General features: G+C 37.6%; 5 protein-coding genes across 6 annotated transcripts in view; 4 read left to right on the forward strand and 1 right to left on the reverse strand.

Moving 5' to 3' along the window:
* Positions 1–6,328, forward strand: part of LOC108570119 (centrosomal protein of 164 kDa) — a 24,351-nt gene extending 18,023 nt beyond the window's left edge. Inside the window, exons 10-12 of one of the 2 annotated variants that reach the window (XM_017931916.1) lie at positions 3,747–3,978; positions 4,573–4,726; positions 5,205–6,328. In XM_017931916.1, coding sequence (XP_017787405.1) covers positions 3,747–3,978; positions 4,573–4,726; positions 5,205–5,490 — 672 coding nt within the window. In that variant the 3' untranslated portion in view covers positions 5,491–6,328. Of the gene's footprint in view, positions 1–3,746; positions 3,979–4,572; positions 4,744–5,204 lie in introns of both variants that reach the window. The other variant, XM_017931915.1, reaches the window with a different exon arrangement.
* A 2,884-nt stretch (positions 6,329–9,212) lies between these two features.
* LOC108580232 lies at positions 9,213–9,831 on the reverse strand. Its single transcript, XM_017943942.1, has 3 exons — positions 9,753–9,831; positions 9,434–9,687; positions 9,213–9,371 (listed from the first exon to the last, which is right to left on the reverse strand). The coding sequence occupies exons 1-3, from the start codon at positions 9,829–9,831 to the stop codon at positions 9,213–9,215; spliced, it is 492 nt and encodes a 163-aa protein (XP_017799431.1).
* Positions 9,832–10,135: 304 nt separating this feature from the next.
* On the forward strand, positions 10,136–11,443 carry LOC108580233. Its single transcript, XM_017943943.1, has 3 exons — positions 10,136–10,280; positions 10,933–11,216; positions 11,306–11,443. Exons 1-3 carry the CDS (start codon positions 10,136–10,138, stop codon positions 11,441–11,443), a joined length of 567 nt encoding a protein of 188 aa, XP_017799432.1.
* Positions 11,444–12,781: 1,338 nt separating this feature from the next.
* On the forward strand, positions 12,782–14,816 carry LOC108570083 (H2.0-like homeobox protein). Its single transcript, XM_017931872.1, has 4 exons — positions 12,782–12,887; positions 13,007–13,219; positions 14,362–14,552; positions 14,625–14,816. The coding sequence occupies exons 1-4, from the start codon at positions 12,782–12,784 to the stop codon at positions 14,814–14,816; spliced, it is 702 nt and encodes a 233-aa protein (XP_017787361.1).
* Positions 14,817–15,046: 230 nt separating this feature from the next.
* LOC108580334 (probable cytochrome P450 12a5, mitochondrial) lies at positions 15,047–19,907 on the forward strand. The gene is given in 11 exon segments (XM_017944062.1): positions 15,047–15,178; positions 15,609–15,963; positions 16,580–16,691; positions 17,449–17,571; positions 17,650–17,791; positions 17,862–18,112; positions 18,179–18,356; positions 18,432–18,601; positions 19,388–19,466; positions 19,533–19,733; positions 19,797–19,907. Coding segments are annotated over 11 exon segments (1,854 nt in total).
* Positions 19,908–20,303: the final 396 nt, after the last annotated feature.

Genomic DNA, 20,303 nt, shown 5'->3' on the forward strand with positions numbered 1-20,303 from the left:
TATATACCTGCGGTACCCTCTCCCCAAAGTCATTAGCAAAATCGTCGGTTAGGTCAGGCGGGAAATTTTCGCGGGAGATTTTCGCGGGAGATTTTCGCGGGAGATTTTCGCGGGAGATTTTCGCGGGAGATTTTCGCGGGAGATTTTCGCGGGAGATTTCCGTTATCGTAACACGGTATAATTTATCAATTTTAACAATTTTGTTATAAATTTATACATCCGACAATTTTTTATAACATTGCATATAACAATTTATACGTTTTTACAATATTCTTCAATGGAAACATACGTTTTAGCGTTCTCGTTACTTACTCGTGGTTAAATTAATTTCGTAGGGATTAAAAATCAGGTTGACCTGTGGTCGTAGATTAAAAATAACCATAGTACAGCTAAATTTATCGAGTTAAATAATCCTTTTTACACAAATCAAAAATGTATTCAACGTTTGTTTGTTATAATATCGCGAAATGAATTATATTACACATTTTCTCTATTCACACTGAATTTAAAGATCATAACGATTAAAAATCAAGTTGACTTGTGGTCATTTATCAAGAATAATCATAATAAAGCTGAAATTATTGTGTTAAATAATTTTTTTAATACAAATTAGGAATTTATTCAACGTTTGCTTGTTACAATACCATGAAATAAATTATATTATACGTTTTCTATATTTACACTAAATTTATCGTTCTATTTACATGTCATAACAATTATAACTACACGTTATGCTGCGTCCGTTTGTTTTTTCTGTGCAGTTCAACCTAATTTACTTATACGAATTAGGAATTTATTAAACGTTTGCTTGTTACTACTTGTTAAAGTATACTGTCTCGCAATGTAAATTTAAGTAAATTAGGATGAACTGCACAGAAAATGCACAGAACTGCACAAATAATTCATTTCACGATATTATAACAAACAAACGTTGAATACATTCGTGATTCATGTAAGAAGAATTATTTATCACGATAAATTTAGCTGTACTATGGTTATTTTTAATCTACGACCACAGGTCAACCTGATTTGTAATCCCTACGAAATTAATTTAAACAGGAGTAAGTAATGAGAACATGGAAACGTAATTTTCTATTGAACACAGTTGTAGAAACGTATAAATTATTATTTGTGCACAGAACTGCACAAATAATTTATTTCATGGTATTGTAACAAGCAAACGTTGAATACATTTTTCATTCGTGTAAGAAGAATTATTTAACACGATAAATTTAGCTGTACTATGGTTATTTTTAATCTACGACCACAGGTCAACCTGATTTTTAATCCCTACGAAATTAATTTAACCACGAGTAAGTAACGAGAACGCTAAAACCTATGTTTCCATTGAAGAATATTGTAAAAACGTATAAATTGTTATATGCAATGTTATAACAAATTGTCGGAAGTATAAATTTTTAATAAAATTGTGAAAATTGATAAATTATACCGTGTTACGATATCGGAAATCTCCCGCGAAAATCTCCCGCGAAAATTTCCCGCCTGACCTAACCGACGATTTTGCTAATGACTTTGGGGAGAGGGTACCGCAGGTATATAAGGACCCGCCGATGTCCCGCGAAATCATTTACCCTTTATACTGGGCCCTAGACACTTCGCGGCGTATTTTGACCTGAAGGTTCTGAGATGTGAATAGAGTGGTCGGGGGCTACTAGCTAGTCTATGTCCACCCTGTACACACTCAGCCTTCTTGTAACACTTGTATACATTAGAATCAATTAGAATTTCTATTACTAATTATTAAACAAATTTTAACAATTACCGGCACTCGCTAGGCACGTAATATCAGACTTTAAATACTCGACTTCGAACTTCGGTTTAGTCATAATTCTATTAATGTTATAATAACGTATAATTTATTAATTTTCACAATTTTATTATTAATTTATACTTCCAAAAATTTGTTAAAACATTACATATTATTATTTATACATTTTTGCAAGTTTCTTTGACAAATAAGTACGTTTCAACGATCTTATTACTTTCTCGTTGTGAAATCAAGTTCGGAGGATTAAAAATCAGGTTGACCCTTGGTCGTAAATTTAAAATAGCCATAGTGAAGGTGAAATTATTATTTTAAATAAATGTTTCTATACGAATTAAGAATCTATTCAACGTTTGTTTGTTGCAATACCGTGAAATAAATTGTATTATATATTTTCTCAGTTTAGACTGAATTTAAAGTTCGTAAGGATTAGAAATCAGGTTGACCTGTGGTCGTAGATTTAAAATAGCCATAGTGAAGGTAAAATTATTACGTTAAATAATTGTTTTTATACGAATTAAATATTGATTCAACGTTTATTTGTTGCAATACCGTGAAATAAATTGTATTATATATTTTTTCTGTTTACACTAAATTTAAAGTTTTGTTTACATGTTATAACAATTAGAATGTTGACGTTTTGCCGTTTCACGGTTTTTCCTCTGTTAATTATGTGTTTATAAATCATTTCAAACTAAAGCAGCACCATGCCCACCCTTAATTAAACCGTCTCAGTAGTTTACCGTAATTAATAATCTATTTTCGGAATTTATACGAGAATTTTTGAATTTTAGTAAATACTAGAGTCGGTGCATCGCGTATTGAAATAATAGCTTCATCCCTAGTTCGTTTATTATTGAATATTTTTACGCGTTTAACTTATGCTTCTCCCCAATTCTCGTCGCGTATTTTATTCAAATTTTCTTATATTCTAGAATCGAAAAAGATACGAATTCGCATTTTTTCTTTTGATTCTTTCAATTTTTCACTCTCGTTCTACGAAAGCTTACTTCAGTAATAATATTGAAAATTTTTCTGGTGATTTGGTTTAGTAGTTAGTTGTATTGTGTATTGCCAGTTCAAATGTGAGCTGCTTAATGTATATGCTTGAAATGTATTTTCTTGTGGCCGCCTGACAGCAACCTGTAAATCTGGCGTGACAGTGTGGCCTACGTTCGGCAAACTACAAAGGCGGGCGCGTAGGCTCGAAAACGTAGTCCCTGACTCTACGAGTGTCAGTTTTAGCTTCCTTGCGGTCTGACACTTGTGGAGAATATACTGTATATCGCGAATGAGGAATAAGATCCCGCTGCACTTCTGATACTTTTTTTTTCTTTCGTTGCCGTTGCCATGTGCAGTCGTGCGTTGTCGCTAAAGTATAGCGCGCCCTTTTGATTCACAAGGGATGGTCTTTTAATTTGCAGTTCTTGCTGCGCTCTTTTCAATTGTTGACAATACAAATCAGAGTTGGTGCTTGTATTTGGAATGGGCAATTCGTAATAAATTATTCTAAGCATGTTCTACCATACATACAACATTACTTCTTTTCGTTAAATTTTTCTTGCTAGTTTCTGAAGGACGTTGATCAGATTTTCACCGATGTCTCTTTCCCGTTTCATTATTGTACAAAACCCTCGTTTCATCTGCCGCAATCAGGTGACGTGAAATATCTTCTTTTATTTGTCTATCACGAAACGATTTTCGGTAACAGTTCGTTTTGAATTATAAATCCACTTTTCTGCACACCGTTTACAACACTCGAACTGTGAATTCGAAGCTCAGATGCAACGTTACGGATAGCCAATTCTGGATTTTCTTCGACGAATTTAGTCACCGATAGGCTATTTGTACGAACAAAACGGCAGACAGAACTTATGCAGTAACCTAAACTATTTCACTCTTTACTTGGGTTTTTTCTTTGAAGAAGAATTTCAATTAAATTGGCTCCGTTGAATTTTAGGAAGAACGCGAACTTTCGGACATGGAGGTAAATCTACACCGGACCAAGAGCCTCTTAGGTGAGAAAGTGATTTATCTGAGGCACTTGGAGCAGTCGTTGGAGAGGGTGGCGAATGTGAAGAAGAACGAGAACGAAGCAACTTCGACGAGGAACGATGAATTAACACTGAGCGACCTGTCCAGCGTAAGCAGTGGCTTCAGTTCGACGGATTTAGAAACGGATATGTTCATAGGTGAATTCTCTACCTACTTTGCTCGTCGATCATCCCTTCCTTATCTTTCTTTTTCTTCCCGTCTTCTTCATCGCATGTCGCTAGTTCTTCGATTGTTTCAAATTTATTTTATTTAACCCTCGGAAGGCGAATGGTTTTAGACGAACGCGGGAGACGAATGCAGGGTCATTTTGACTTTTTTCTTCCCGTCTTCTTCATCGCATGTCACTAGTCCTTCGATTGTTTCAAATTTATTTTATTTAACCCTCGGAAGGCGAAGGTTTTAGACGAACGCGGGAGACGAATGCAGGGTCATTTTGACCCATAGCAAAATTTCTATCGTACACGGGTTTCAAGAATGAATTGGGTATAAATTTGTATACTTTCAACTATATATATATATATTTGATATTTTCTTGTTTATTTACATTTGATACGTAAAATAGGTGTATTTCCTGTTCGAAACGTAATCTGAGACGCCTGACTTTATCACCGTCGTATCAAAATGACCCTGCATTCGTCGTTAGAGGGTAAATACATTTGAACGGCCTTCGTTGCTTTCTTATTCACCGGAGAATTTGTTTTCGATTTGGTGTCATGATCCTTCATATTCAGACAATCCGGATCGGTACCAGGATTCGGCGGAAATCATCGCAAGTCTGGAAAAACTAATCTCGGACATACGTGATACGTGGGGCGTGCTGAATAAGTGTCCAGACACAACCATACCGCCACCGTCAACTTGGATGCACTCTTACGTTGCTGCCCAGTCAAGAAGTGTACAAGGTGTGCATAAACTCTTCTTCTTTCGTTCACATTCCAATATTTCAACGCGACGATATAATTTTCCGAAGAAAAAATCTTAATCTCCCGGCTAAATAGGGAAATATACTCTGTTAGAGTCAGGATTGTTTTCGGGTGTAGATTGTGTTTGTGCCTTTCTCTCTGCTAAATAGGGAAATATACTCTGTTAGAGTCAGGATTGTTTTCGGGTGTAGATTGTGTTTGTGCCTTTCCTTCTCTTAGAGATTCGGATTTTTATATACGCGGAAGATTCGAGAGATTCATTTGTGTCTTTCTTTCTCTTAGAGATTCAGATTTTTATATACGCGGAATAAAAGTGTATCGAACGTTATGGAAATTATTTTAAGCAAAAATGTTTCATTTCAACGGAGGTACGCTTTTTCAAAGTGAACGGCGTAAAACCGCGGGAACTTTCGAGATGACCTAATACAATCGCTTTACAGATTTCTAATTACACACAATTCGATCGTTTCCTTTCCAGGAGCGTTTGGTACGCCGCATATTCTGTCGAACATCCTGTCCGAGTTAAAAGCCACGCAACCATCGACGATCACCATGCAGAACATCATCGCCCAATATGGTCCTAACAGCGGTTTCACAACGAGCGTTGGTACCGTTGAGAAGAGTTCCTCCAATTTAATGGAGAGAACGTGGAATCTACGGGATTGGCTGCGGCAAGCTCGCATCGAGAACACTGACCTGATGAATCCAGGCCAGGCGACTCTGTAGGACACAGAGATTCACAGTCGTCGAAAATCGAAAGATTCACTTCCAAACGACTCTCGTAGAAGATGAACGATTTATTTCCTTAATTACTTTACTCGATCTTCTAGTAAATAATCCATTGACCAATCAAAAGTAGCGAAAAAGAAGTCGTTTGAAAGCGAAGATTCTTTTTTCTTTTTTTTATGGAGAAATCGTCGTATCCACTCTGGCCGAGCCAACTGCACCAATTTTCGAACCTCAACTTCGCTTGTTCCTAAACGAGTTCAGTTCGTCTTTTTGCTGAATCAACGACAAAGACTGTAACAACGAGGCACGTGCACGACACAGAACCCCGTGGCAAAAGCTAATCGCATTCTAGAATCCTTGTTACTCGATGATAGAGGATGAATAATTAGAACCTATGAAAAACACTGTGGGGCACGTGGTCACGTGAGAAACAAACTTCCAAAGCTCGGTCGTATCGCGGCGTTCCTTCGAAATTTTATCCGCAATAGCAGCCTGCCTATTCGACGATGAAATTCTAATTACAATTGAAAAGTGTAACGATTGTAATTAGAATTTCGCCCTGGAATTTTAACAGACACCGTTTCGTTTAATAGTACACTATTTATCGACATTTTACGGTGTAAAAAGTGGGAAGACTTTGAAGAAAAAGAAAGAAAGAAAAACAAGCGCCAAAAGACTCGGTTGTGGAAAACTTGTGTGGGAATCGTTTGTTGGAAACGAGGAGCCCTTGTGTGTGGCCGCTACATGGATTCGCATGAAACGGAAGGATAGTTAGCGCTACAGAGTTCTCTTGTAAATAAGAATTTCTCTCGATGGTTCCTTTTCTCCTCCCCCCCCCCCGAACCTTTATATATATTTTCGAGACCGAACTTTTTTCCGTGAATGTAACGAGAATGTATCATAAATATGCGTACCTCTACCCTAATCGTATACACACTCACTATATGTAGAATAATATTGTACGTGTAACGGAATACTTGGAATTATTTCGTGTAATTCGAACGATACGATATCGCGTTCTCTCAGAGACGATATATCCATAGGCGACGATAAGAAGCCGCGTGGATCCTTCGACGTAACGAGAAGTGGTGAGAGGAGTGTTCCCTTTTTTCTTCCTCTTTAAGTTCTCGTTCAATCGTGTATGTGATAACGGAATCAAAAAATTGTCAACAGAAAAGACTTTAGCTTTTGTATGTGAGTTACTTAAACGTACCTCGTAAGTCGCTTACTAAATATAAATAGGGAGGACACAGCTGGATTCGTAGAGTGTATTCGAGTTAGTTTGTCGAGGCCACTTCTTTCAACTTCGAATTAAATCGCGAAACACGCGAAACTCTCCGGTGCGTTCTCATTAAACGCAGACACGTCTCCTCGTATGCCAAAGTTTCGTAATTGTAATATCCGACTTTCTAATACTGTATCACACGCGTATTACGGTATTTACAGGGAAAGGAAGAAGACACGTTTCTGGTGCTCGATCCATTTACCCCCCCAGAAACGATCGATTTATTCCATCTTTATAGATTATCTTATTGATTTTAGAAACTATAACCCCTTCCCTCCTCCTCGAAGTAGCTCGCAATAACCCTGATCTCATTAGATGTATAGAGTAGAGATTAAGGATTCTACGGTGTGAGAGATGCGACAGTATCGACTGACAAGTCTGACACGCTGTGATTTTACGAATATACCTTGTTTTTAAGTAGTTGTTGTTCCACCGATGGTTCCTTCTTTATTGTTATCTCTCATCGTTGATATATATATATATATTTCATAACGAATTTTTCGTTTCGAGCTTAGCGAATCAGTCCTGATATTAATCGACGTTATTGTATACCGTAAGTGCAGCGATCGAACAGACTGTATAGTTGATTTTGTAACGATTTCACTTGAATACCGACAGGACGATCAAACGAGTCGATTATTCGGGAGAAAAATGGTAGAGTATCTCTTTAAGTAAAAAGATAAAAAAAAAAAAGAAACTCTCGATGCGATCTCCGCGGAGATACGAGACAGTAGAGATTTTTCATTAGCACCGTCCTCGCGAAACGTACAAGTATCTTTCTCGCGAAATATATCATAAATGTATCTCGTTAATCGTTTATTCATTCGAGAGAGCTGAATAGAGAATCGTTGCGACTTCTATGTGTGTGATTTTTGCGTTCGTTTCTTAATCAGTTTAAATGGAAATAAAAGGTGCTTCGTCCACTTCGTGCAATAATTTTCGCGATAAATACGTTTTTATGCGCGTTCGATTGCGACGTTTTGTTACGCGACTGATTATTACGCTTCTCGCACAATGCGTATTTTCTAACAGTGTCTCGTGTACGTTTTCCGAAATTTTCTTTGGTTAATTCGAATGATTTTTGCGCAAATGTCATTCCAATTCCACGCCACAACGGCCGTATTGTTTCATTGTATAATTTATAAGAGCGAGAGAAATGTCATTGGTGACAAAGTGAACGATTTGACGCAACAAAATTTCATTTGACATAGCGAAGAGAAACGCGCCAGTGATGATCATGGCCGGTGATGGTCATGCTAGCGATGGTTATGGGTAAAAAAAAAAAAAAACAATATAAAGGGTATTGCCAAATTTAATAATTCGCCGCGATTTATTTGAAAAATAAACGGCGAACACTCGAGAAGAGGAGAAGGTGATTCCACTTCGTCGCTTTTTCAAACAACGTTTAATAAATTAATTTTGGAATACCTTGTATATTCTGTAATATAATATATATTTGAATGGACAGAAATACATATACCTATGTGCTATACAAACCAACACCTTCGAGTCTAGCGATTCTGTTATACGGAAAATTTTCTGACTATATAAGTACCTGTCATACTCCTTTTCGATCGATTTATCGATCCTTCGTGTTCAGTTTCATTGCCTGTGTATACAGGGTGGACCACGCGACTTAAACAACTGATATCTATTTTTTGATCATAATCAGGAAAAAGATTTCATTGCGCGTGCATTTTACATTTGCACAATTTTTTTCTAGGTACAAATGTACCTATTTTTTTTTCTAACTAATCAAGTACTATCGTCATTCTGCGTACCAAAGGATTAGGGTGAAATGGTTGAAAAATGATTAATTCTAAATGTCTTTATTAAAGAAGCTCAAGGTAAATTGTTCAAAGAAGGCTACATTTTTGAAACCATATTTTTCGCAAGTGAATTTTACAGTTGCACCATTTTTTAAAGTAGAAATGTGCTTCTTTTCGCACAAATCAAATCCTGCTGCCATTCTGTAGGTGTAAAATAATTAAAGGACTTTTGCTAAGATTCAAGTTGCGCGAACCACCGTGTATACGAAAAATTCTTTCAGATATCGCCGCTTTTCTTCGGTCAAGTTCGCAGCAAATAAAGTTAAATAAACTACAGTGCGGTTCAATAACTACAGCTAGGAAAATAAACTACAATCGTTATGCCTGTTTTCGCATTCGTCGCTGTTTTCCTCGAACTCGTCCCTGCTTGGCAGCCACGAAGTCATTCGACGCGATCTGCTTTCAGTTTTGTTTTTCAACAGATTCTGCGCAGCCCTTATTACCGGAGACGCTTTGCATAACAATAATTTGACGCACGCAGAATCGAGTCCATCAATCCCCTCTATTATTTGATACGGTAGATTCTCGTCGTGAGCTTGCTCTATTAATTTTCGTATCTGAACAAAAAGGAACATTTTTTATCTCTCACATTTCTGAATCTTTTACTACGTTCTTTTTTTTTTCTCCGATTCAGAATGACTCACTTTTTCATTTTTGCTCTCCATGATGAGCTTAGCTGGATCCCACGACGAAGAGTCAATCTCGTCGTCCAAATTTCTGGCGATATTTTCCTTCGGTGGTTTCAATTCGAACAACGAACTAATCTGTAATTACGGTTAAATCGTGATTCAATTGAAACACAAATTAATCGACGTAGTACACTTACCATTTGAGCGAGAAATATCACACTGTTCACAGCAATGGCTGTGACTTTCTGCGAGTCTAATCCGATAAGTCGGAAAAATGCGGACATTACGTTGGAAGGACCGAAACTTCCTTTCTCCTTCTTCTCGAAATTTTCTCCGCGTCTGTCTTTCTGTTTGTGACCTAAACTCTTCGCTACCAGATCAGCGATATCCTTTGCAGCTTCTAGATAATTCGTGGCGTACTCTAAACCCGCTTTTATCTTACCGAGAACGCCTAAAATTTCAATAATTCAATGGAATCCTGTTAATTGGTTGTTAAATTTGATTTTTCTCACTGACCGTCGTTTTCTTCGGCTACACCAAGAACAAGAATCACCGTGGAAAAGATACAGAGGAGGAAAAAGAAAAATTTCTTCATCGTAACGCGACAAAGGAGATTCGAACACTGAGCATTACACTCGACCTGCTTCTAACGGACGTTAATTACTCACTTCCACCCTGTTCAGTCCCAACTCGTTCCTCTTCCTAGCTTCCTCGCTTCGTTAGCCAAGCAGGAGAAATGGGACCTCTCTATCCAGGAGACAATAGCAGTGCCTCGTTACTTTTTCAGGATCAGTCGAAATCAGACATTGCCGGAGAAACATCGCTACACTTTTTAATCTCTTGTTACACTTACAAAGTTTGTCTAAGTTCTAAAGTATAATTTAACGTTGAACAACGACATGACAACTTTTCTGTTGATATTATTTTGCTTGAAAGTGGTAGCTGCTAATCGAACATATTTCTACGTGGATGAAGTTCGAAGTCTAAGTGAATTACCAATGAGTGAATTGATTCATATAAAGTCCTCTATCGTGGATGAAGAAGGTAGTAATTAGGTCATTTTGAAGAAACATATGTAACTCCGTTGAAATTAAACATTTTTATTTAAAATAATTTCAAGGGTATATAAAAATCCGAATCTCTAAGAGAAAGAAGTCCTCCTGTTTCCTAAATCGTTTTTGTGCGAGGAAATCGTGAAGTGGAAAAGTGAAAATTGGTTGGAGATTAATCGGGGGAATATGGAGGTGCGATCTGGCGTTGACATACAAAAGATTAGGGCCTTTTCTGTCGGCTGGTTATACCACCCTTCAGTTTTTGGTGAACGACCTCTAATTCGTTACTGTGTGACTCTGCAGTGACAGTGGTACCTGGTCTCAGGAAGCTAGTGAATTAATCAGCAAGTAGACCGGCAGACTGCTCGCATGATTATTTTCGTGTGTAAACTATTTACAGGTTTGGATCAGAGAGATTCGTCTGCGTCTTTCTTTTCCTCAGAGATTCGGATTTTTAAGTACGCCGAAATAGTGCTCTAGTCACACTTTAGCAAAAGTGTATCGAACATTGTAGAAATTATTTGAAATAAAAATGTTTAATTTCAGTGGACTTACGTTCTTTTCCAAATGACCTAGTACGTATCATTTTTAATATCGTGAAAAACTCAGAATTGAAATATGATCAGGAAATTTTACACGAACAGACGTTACACAAGAAGATGAACAAGCTGAAGAGATATCTGGTAGAGCATTTTCACTGTCGCTACCTATGGCACAACCCTTGAAAAGGAGCAACAAAAGGCCGATAAGAAGACACGGTGAGCATTACGACGAGAAAGGGAAAGACACGAAAATCTCGAAGATCTTCCAGTTATCAGTCACAGCTCTCTCTTTCCTGGCATTCGGCGGTTATCTACTCACACTCATAATAACAGCGATCCGTCAAAACGCGAATAACAATGGGAATGGAAACGTTATAGTGCTCTCGGTGAGTCGATCCTTCGATTTACGCGGCGAACTGGTAGCAAAATTACGTCATTTTCCGAAAGATACACACGCGTCATTTGCATATTTCAGAACTTACAGAGTCTGCAGAGCTATAATCGTCCAAAACGAAACGTCTTAATCATTGATCCAGCTGCGAACGACTTCGAGATCGAGAAGTTGTACCAGGGAATGATCTTTCTCTCGAAATCTTACGCAACGTACAATTAATTATTGACACTTCATACGAATCCTGGTAGTCTGTATAAATGTAGAATCTACGCGTTCTCCACTATCTTTGGAAACCAGAGACTTTTCCACGAACGCGCAATTTCTGCGGAAAACGTAACGTTTCGAGAGTCAAGTGTCGAGCAAAGAAGCGATCCTGAATGGTAGAAGTGTGCAGAAGCGAGATCGGGATAAAAATTTCTGGTCACGATCGATCGACTCAATTAGGGGTTCGCTTATCATGATTCGGCGGACTCTTGAAAATCCTAAAACCTAATAAAATCGAATAGAGGATCACGGTGTGTACATATCCCGAAGAATATTCTTAGCATGTGGGTAGAGGCTGCTTCAAACATGGCTCTTCAAATAAACAACTAAGTGACTGTATACTCGGAAAGTCTGCATGCAAAGATAACCATATGGCTTCCAGAGATATCATCGGCCATACGTCTCTATGCTATTATTCCACAGATATGTATAGCCTTAATTTCTAACTTAACTTTTCCACCCCTTTTTCCCTCCTGTCCAACGTACCCATAATTGTCCTACTGTCGTGTATGTAGAAAACCAAAATTAAATTCCCCGGTGTAATCTTATTTTCGAATGGTAAAAATAGCAAATGTAGAAGATACAAGTTTTACAGGAGGATTTTTTTTTTTAAATTGTAACAATTATTTATATCTAATAAACGAGATTTCGAATGAAATGGAATTGTAACTACTTATTTTATAACGTTCTCAAAAAATTACTCCTTGTGTAATTTTCACTGAAATCTTTTTATGCAACACATACGCATACTATAATATTTGTTTGACGAAACACGTCGAAAGTGGAATTCTTGCGAGCCACACTCCATCGAGACTGACATCAGACTCATCATCCTTCAGGGACCAATCTTCAAATAGCCACGCCTACAGCATCCGCGTGGACCAATCCCGCAGACGAAATTGCACCGAGCTCCGGTGATTTTTTTTAAAGCAAAATCCGTTCTGAACATGGCAGGAACCCGTTCGCTCATTCATCTCGATGCACTTCCGCGAAAGTCATTCTTTTTCGCCCTTAACTAGCCTCGTTAACATCAATCACTTGCCCATCTATCGTTTTCTATCCGGACAATCGTTTCACTCGTCGATAAAGCACGCGCGTCTACTTTTAATCATGACATAAACCTAGTTATAATTCAGTGAAGTGAACCCGGTGCCTAATTTATCCAAGTTTCGATTGCGAGTGGAAAATCGGTGTTGCGAAAGAAAGAAAAATGCTGTGGTAGCTGAAAGTGTCGATTGAAATTCGAATATTTGAACATATTGAATCAGTGAGTTCACGCAGGGAGGGACAAAAATGAACGAAGTGAAGACGCGTGTTGTGGATGGCACTAATTGTTCGAAGCAATTGAAGTTCGGTGTTGAGCGTATTTTGTCGGATGAAATTTCCTCGAAGAAAGCAGGTAAAGCAACTTTGACCGTAATTATACGATACTTCAAATGGATAATTATTGAAATATATGCCTCATGATGTATGTTTTACTTCTGTGGTCGATATTTAAATGAGAATGTGTTTTGAAAGATGTGCTGAGGCCACTTCCGGTGCAATTTTCCACGGTGCGGTGTCCCTGTCCCGGTGGTTGCGTCAGGTGTGAGGCTCTTCGAATTTGTCCCTCCTTCCCTTATGGTCAAACCTCGATTCCTGGAAGTTACGGGAGCACGAACCATGGAAACGGAATTATCGAAAATTATGCGAGTATTTATCGACCTGCGCCACTTCGACCTGTCCCCAGAGGTGAGATTTGAAAGAAATTAAATTTTAATTAAGAAGAATTTAAGCCACCAGCCATTTCCTCGCGGCAAACACGAACGATATTCCATTTCTTTGCGTCCAAAGTAATTTTCGAATTTATATCATTTCGTGGCGCAATTTAATCGACACCTTAAGGATTATTTTAAATGCTAGCCAAAAATTAAATTAGTCAGTCATTTTCTCGCGACAATTTCTGTTTGGGAGTAATTTTAGAATCTGTACGATTGCTGACACCTTAATGACACCTTGAGAATGATTTTATCCGTGACAATTTTGATCCCTTTAGCGGAAATAATTCAAGATCTCCCCCTGCTCATGAAACGAAGGTTGCGTCATTAACAAATGCGACCATATGGACCAGTGTCTTGTCTCCCGAATACTCCACAGCAAGTAGGGCAAAATATTTACGCGGCAGTGTATTCTCGTGTTTCCTGTCCGTGTTTAAACGACATCTTAAGTGCCACCATTCGTTTACAGCCGATGTAAACAGCGTGGTTTTGGTTGTGCCCCTTCTTGGTTAGCTAAAATGTCGAAAACCTCGCCTATCCCTTCCACCTCTTCTCTCACGAAGCTTCTTTTAAATACCAGAAGAAAGAAAAAATGAAGTTCTCGACATAGAAAATCCTCGTAAAATTTCACATCAAACACATACATACTTGACGTAGCTACGGTGAAATTAATATTCCGAATCGACACAAACAATAGACTAATACACCAGGCGGATTGATCAATATAGAAGTTGCACTTTCCACCAAGCATAGTAAGATAAAGTGTCCGAAAATAACTATGACCTTACCATGTATATAACTCGAATTCATTTTAGAGGACCGTACCAACCGGAGAGAGAACCACACTGTTTAAATTCGTACACATGTTGTATACTTCTCGTAGGGCTGTAAATCAGCCAGAAGTACCCAATCTTGGAGGCCTCTTGTTCGGCCTAGGATCTGTTGAAACAGACACCCGTACAGCTTCGACTACCGTTTACATCGTGTCACGTCTCCCTCTAATTTGTGACCAGCACTTGCGTGTACCGCTCCCGATCCCCTGGCTTCTGTTTCACGAGATAAAGCACCGTTTTACAAGGTGTCTGCTAAAAAGATTTCATCGGAAATTCTTTACAGTTCCGGTATCGTCTATCTCGACTGCTACCAGTCAATCAGAGGCGAATACCAGAAGAAAGAGATCGTGGTCGAGAGCTGTGTTTAGCTCTTTGCAGAGGAAAGGACTGGAGAGAAGATTTTCTTTGCAGAAATACATCACGAAACCAGACAGGAGGCAGCTCGCTGCTACTCTTGGCTTGACAGATGCACAGGTATAATTTTGTATTAATTTGCAGAATTGGAGAAATAGTATTATGAGAGATGTACCGGTCGGTCTTCGTTAGGTGAAAGTTTGGTTTCAAAATCGACGAATGAAGTGGAGACACACGAAAGAGAGTGAGAATGCTTCCTTGTCGAACCCTGATTCTCAGAAGGAATCATCTAGGAAATTAGTGAAGGATAATGCAAAGTGTGCAACGACTGAAAAGACTGTTTCTGAGGACGAAGAGGATGTTGAGATTGAGGTTGATGTGTGAATTACGGAATGTACATTGACGATGTTTGAATACGGTGTAGCTTTTAATCTGTAACGTTAAATTTGTATGAAAAATAAAATTTATACTTAAACAACTTCATTCCGTTCCTTTGAATTTTGCGTTTCGAAGTCAGATTCGTATCTTTTCAACTGGTTACCAAGGTAACCGAGCTGTTGTTTCTTTTCGTGTCGAGAAATATTTGCTAGAAGCAGATCAGTCAGCGATCAAAGATGCAACGATTGCTGCCAAAGTTTGCGTTGATTTCTCGACAATGTTCGGTGATGAAGATATCGAAGCCTCACGCGGCAAACGAGAGCCAGAAATGCCTGGATCTTAACGCTTCCGGTATTATCTGTGAGTAGGTAGATGTTAGAAAATATACAGGGTGGGTCATGTAAAACAGGCCGCTTTAATTGTCTTCTCCAGCTATGGTAGTACTAGAAAATTCTTATACCTAACTTAAATGGTTTCAAAAAGTGAATAAGATGGCAGAAAAATTATTTTATAAGTAACATTTTCCTCTGTTTTTTTTTTTTAAGGTAACCCATGATTTTTTTACACAAATGTATATACTTTTTTCTAGAGTATATTGTAGCAGACGTTGATGTGCATTTAAACATGCATAATAATGTAACTTTAAAATGACAAAAATGTCAAATATGTGACTCCTTTCCATTTTTCGCCATTTCTTCCCTCAACAAAATGTTTCCTTCACCTTATTCAATCTTTGAAATTATTTAAATTATGTAGAAAAAAATTTCTCGTACCACCATAACTAGGAAAGATAATTAGGTGGCCTGTTTTACTTGGCCCACCCTGTATACTAATTCCTTAACTAATTTATCATCGAACAAAATTTCAGCTGCATCAATGGCTCCGTCTCAAGCAGCCTCGGTTATGAATGAGCCCCTAACTCGAGCAGATTCGCTTCCCTTGTTGGACCAAGCGGCTACGGAAGTTTCACCAACCACGTTCGAAGTGTCCACGCCGAAAATCGAATCACAAATTATTGGTGACATAACGCCATTGCCCTTCGAAGATATCCCTGGACCAGTGATACTAAAGATCTGGGAGAAGTATTGGAAATACGTGCCGCTCCTCGGTACGCAACTGTTTTCCAGTCTGCTAATCAACAGATTCACCCAGGGTACGATCTGTTGAAGAACCGATAGGCAGAAATCCGAAGAAAATCATCTCTAATCGTGAAAAAATATCAGCAAAGGAATGACATAGTGGCAAAAATCAATTCGCAAAGATGATAAAAAAAAAATAGAAGAATTAACCCTTTTGCTGCTCAAAACAAATACTCAATTATATAAATTCATTCAATTACATTGAAACTATTCAAATGTTAATATTTAATTTTAATTTGATTGGCTGAATTGAAATAATTCAGTTTTTGTTTTCAATATTTCGAATTTAAGAAGAAAATAATTTAAGAAAGTCATAATCTTTAATAATCTCACTTACTTTCAACGATCTGTAGATACACTTTTAACATGAAATATAGTTTTTCACGGTAAGGAGCGAATAAATCTTCAAAACTCATATAGGCGCCAATAACAGTGAAAGGGTTAAAATTTCATTTGCTCTTCGGATTTCCAGTTACGCGTTTAATTACTCAGAATATTGCCAAAAAAGAAATGCAAGAAATTATATGCCTAATTTCACTGGAAGCTCGTGAAACTTTTAGATATATCAACTTCAACTCCATTTCCATCAAGCTGTATGACTTTATTCAATTTCAAACGAGCCATTTTTAGGACGACTGTCGTGGAACCGTAACGTCACTCCTCTCAAGTATTTATTCAACGAGTATGGCTGTATCGTGAGGATCAACGGGCCTCTTTCTGGAGACATTGTCATGATTCACAGGTAAAAGTATGTGGAAAAAATAGCTCGTTCGTAAAATCGGTCAGGAGTCAAAGTAAACATGTTTCGAATGTTCTAAAAAAGAAATTGACAGAAATATGAAAACATTAGGATCTGAACCCACAGTCAGGGCTGTATAATGTATTCATAGCGCTTGCACAGCCTCTGTTGTCCTTCTGCAAATTCTTATAATAGCCTTCTTTTTCACCTGTATCTACTTCAATTTTTATTACTTTACCGTTCGTGTTGTTTACACTTCAATCTGTATCAGTTTCACGTTCTTAAAATTCGACTAGTCAATTGATCTGCGCTTGTCACATAGGTTCGCAATACGTTAAGCGTAGAAAGAAACTTCAAATATTAAAGAATCTAATTAGCATTTTTTATTTATTCAATAGTACATGAAATACCGTTTGTCATCAGTTTCCATCCTTTTATTGCTAGAAACCCTAAAACAGAATACTATATGTTGTCCTCGCTGCAGCTACATCAAGCTGTACCGCCACTTGATGCTTTAACTCTTGCATAACCACGTTATTGTTTTAAAGAAGTTGTTAATTATCTACCAATAATCGCGTTTGTAATGGATCCTAAATTGAAATCAATTTTCCTTCGAGTATTCAAGTGAGACATACACGCACCACTGCTCGCGAAAGGGTTAATTTACGAACGCGCTACACTTGTTCCACCGTCTATGGTAATTTCCAACAAATTCACGTTTAATTACACCTCTATTTATTCCATCTGCTAATTAACATAGACCTGAACACATTGCGGAGGTCTTTAGACAGGAAGGTGATAAGCCAATTCGAAGTGGAATTGACATCTTGCAGCACTATCGATTGAACCATCGCAAATATCGTCTCGCTGGTCCATTCTCTTTGTTAGTACACGATCATACTAAGCATCGATAATCTACGGATCCAACGTTTAATGAAATTAATTAATGTGTATTATTCAGGCAGGGTTCAGACTGGCTGGAAATGAGGGAAAAGGTGGAACAAGATTTCAATGACATTGCCTCGCGCTTCTTTGGCAAAGTTGACGCTATTTGCGACGATCTTATCACTAGGATATATAAAATACGCAATAGACAGAACGAAGTGTGTATTAAAATAGTGATAATTTCATAATTTGAAGGTGAAAATTTCCTACAATGAATTATGCGAACAGGTACCTGCTAGTTTTCACGAAGACATAATTCGTTGGGCCATGGAGTGCTTCTGTAACCTGACGTTTAACAAACATCTCGGTTTTCTGGAGTCACCTGGTTACAATTCGGCTTCTGAACCATCAAGAATCATCAGCTCCTTAATGACAGCTCATAAGTACATGAGTCGCTGCGAAACTGGCTTCCAAGTGTGGCGATTCTTCTTGACTCCATTCGCTAGAAAGCTCTTCGAAGCTTGTGACGTGCTTGATGGGTAAATTAATGTTGGAATTTTAGTGCATAATTGATTCTGATGAAATTTTACGGTTGTCTTTCTTAGCGTCATAGGAAGATACGTTCGTCAGGCTCAAACTAAACTCAGAGCTCGTAGTTCTTCTCACGGAGAAACAGCTAACGACAGTTCACCTGTCTTGGAGAAATTTTTGCTAAATGAAAGTATTCATCCGGATGATATTTGCACACTGCTGATGGACATGATGATTTTGGGTGTTCAGGCAGTAATTATTTAACACTGAATTTGAGTTACATCGAGTATTTTTATCCTACTGGTTCGATGTTTATTTAATTTATAGACTGCGAACTCCGAATCGTTCCTCTTATACTATTTGGCAAGAAATCCACGAACTCAAAGGACTCTGTATGATGAGATTGCTTCCGTTTTGCCGCACAAAGATTCCACATTCACGGAGGATATATTGAAAAGTATGCCTTATTTGAAAGCTTGTCTGCAGGAGAGTTTAAGGTAGTCATTTTGATAATATTAGGTTGGTGCAAATGAAATGTCATTTTTTTTAACGGGTCGATTCCATATAAGTATTAAATTTTGTCCGATCATCAATTTCTATGTACAATAGTCAAGAAGAAGATTTTTGCTGCAGTACAGGTGTATTAAATAGTAAGAGATTTCATAATACAATTGCGTAGACATTATCTAACGTGATGAATAATCGGGATATGCGCGTAATTCTCGTATACACATAAGTTTAAACTTTGAAAGACTACGACAAAATCTGCTGAAAATATAAATTTAGCATTTGAAGAAGGTTATGTAAACGTTAAGACACTTCCATGTGTATACGCAAAATTCAGAGTTGGTTCCTTTCCATTAGAAAATGAGCCAAGAGGATGGTTTTTAAGAAAAATCACAGAAACCAATCCACGGTGAAAAGTATGAAATTTTGTCACATCCTCCCCTATTCACTCGACATTTCCCCAACAGACTACTGTTTCTTCAAAACCCTGGACAATTTTTGATACAAATGAATTTTTCCCAGGTGAAGACACTGTAATGGTGCCAGCCAATGAATTTTTCCATTCAAAGACTAATAATTTTTATAAATTTGGAACAACGAAACCAGTTAATCGTCGGGAAAAATGTATAGAATCGTGTGGAAATTATTTTGTTTAAATACATTATTTTTGTCTAAAGTTTCATTCCAAGAAATGATATTTCATATGCTCAAACTTAACAATAAATTGAGAAAAAATGATTATTAAGGTGCTACAAAGTGAACAATTTCGTTGGTAGGTTGCGTCCTACGTTTCCGTATATTACGAGACTGCTTCCGAAAACTATATCGCTTCATGGATACACGATACCCAAAGGAGTAAGTATAATACCTCATAAAAAATTCAAAACAGTCACTTGTTTTATTTAAGAATAATTGTCTCAGACGTTCGTCATAATGGCCAATCAAATTACATCGCAACGCGAGGAGAACTTTGAAGATCCGACAAAATTCAAACCAGAGAGATGGTTGACAAGTTCTACGAAGGAAGATACAGATTTCAGCTACCTGCCCTTTGGTTATGGTATCAGATCATGCTTGGGAAAACATATGGCTGAAACAAAAATGATGTTACTGACTGCAAAGGTATTTAAATTCGATCGATCAGATTAATCGATCGCATTATTTCATGCTCGTTATATTTTACAGCTAATTAGACAATTTAGAATCGAGTACGATTACGCTGATATCAAGAGTAATTTTATGATGGTGAATGTACCGAACAAACCACTTCGTTTCCGTTTCATCGATAGGAATTAAGCGAGGAAAAATATGCAAGAAGTTTAGACTGGAATGTATTTTCTAATTCAACGTTCAGTTAACATATCGAATACAGTGGAGAGTAGCTTAATGTAAGTAGCAATACCTGTAATATTCATTGCATCCAGAAGGTAATAATAAAACACTGTTAAAGTATCCTCGTCTCATTTATTCACGTAGCACTGCCTTCAGTGCCGAGAAGAAGGTAAAAATTGTATAAAGAACCTGGGAAAACAAAAGGAATTTTCACAAATTGCTTTCGCATTGAAAAAAAAAAAGAGATCGACATACCTGTCCACAGAATTTTAAAGACCAGGCGGTGAAAAATCCAATAGCGTGAATCGTAATAGGTCTCTGGCACCTTTGAATAATTAGCACGATCCTACTGCGAACCTT

The sequence above is a fragment of the Habropoda laboriosa genome, unplaced genomic scaffold (genome assembly GCF_001263275.1).
Source record: "Habropoda laboriosa isolate 0110345459 unplaced genomic scaffold, ASM126327v1 scaffold9, whole genome shotgun sequence".
Taxonomy (NCBI): Eukaryota; Metazoa; Arthropoda; class Insecta; order Hymenoptera; family Apidae; genus Habropoda; species Habropoda laboriosa.

What these genes read in the sequence shown, in the direction of transcription:
- LOC108580232 (XM_017943942.1), bottom strand. Translation starts at nt 9,831, where the DNA reads ATGAAGAAATTTTTCTTTTTCCTCCTCTGTATCTTTTCCACGGTGATT. An exon ending in TGTAGCCGAAGAAAACGACG is followed by an intron (nt 9,688 to 9,752) that starts GTCAGTGAGAAA and finishes TTGAAATTTTAG; the next exon opens with GCGTTCTCGGTAAGATAAAA. An exon ending in TGATATTTCTCGCTCAAATG is followed by an intron (nt 9,372 to 9,433) that starts GTAAGTGTACTA and finishes CCGTAATTACAG; the next exon opens with ATTAGTTCGTTGTTCGAATT.
- LOC108580233 (XM_017943943.1), top strand. Translation starts at nt 10,136, where the DNA reads ATGACAACTTTTCTGTTGATATTATTTTGCTTGAAAGTGGTAGCTGCT. An exon ending in CTCTATCGTGGATGAAGAAG is followed by an intron (nt 10,281 to 10,932) that starts GTAGTAATTAGG and finishes TTACACGAACAG; the next exon opens with ACGTTACACAAGAAGATGAA. An exon ending in GAAACGTTATAGTGCTCTCG is followed by an intron (nt 11,217 to 11,305) that starts GTGAGTCGATCC and finishes TGCATATTTCAG; the next exon opens with AACTTACAGAGTCTGCAGAG.
- LOC108570083 (XM_017931872.1), top strand. Translation starts at nt 12,782, where the DNA reads ATGAACGAAGTGAAGACGCGTGTTGTGGATGGCACTAATTGTTCGAAG. An exon ending in AATTTCCTCGAAGAAAGCAG is followed by an intron (nt 12,888 to 13,006) that starts GTAAAGCAACTT and finishes GTGTTTTGAAAG; the next exon opens with ATGTGCTGAGGCCACTTCCG. An exon ending in ACTTCGACCTGTCCCCAGAG is followed by an intron (nt 13,220 to 14,361) that starts GTGAGATTTGAA and finishes AATTCTTTACAG; the next exon opens with TTCCGGTATCGTCTATCTCG.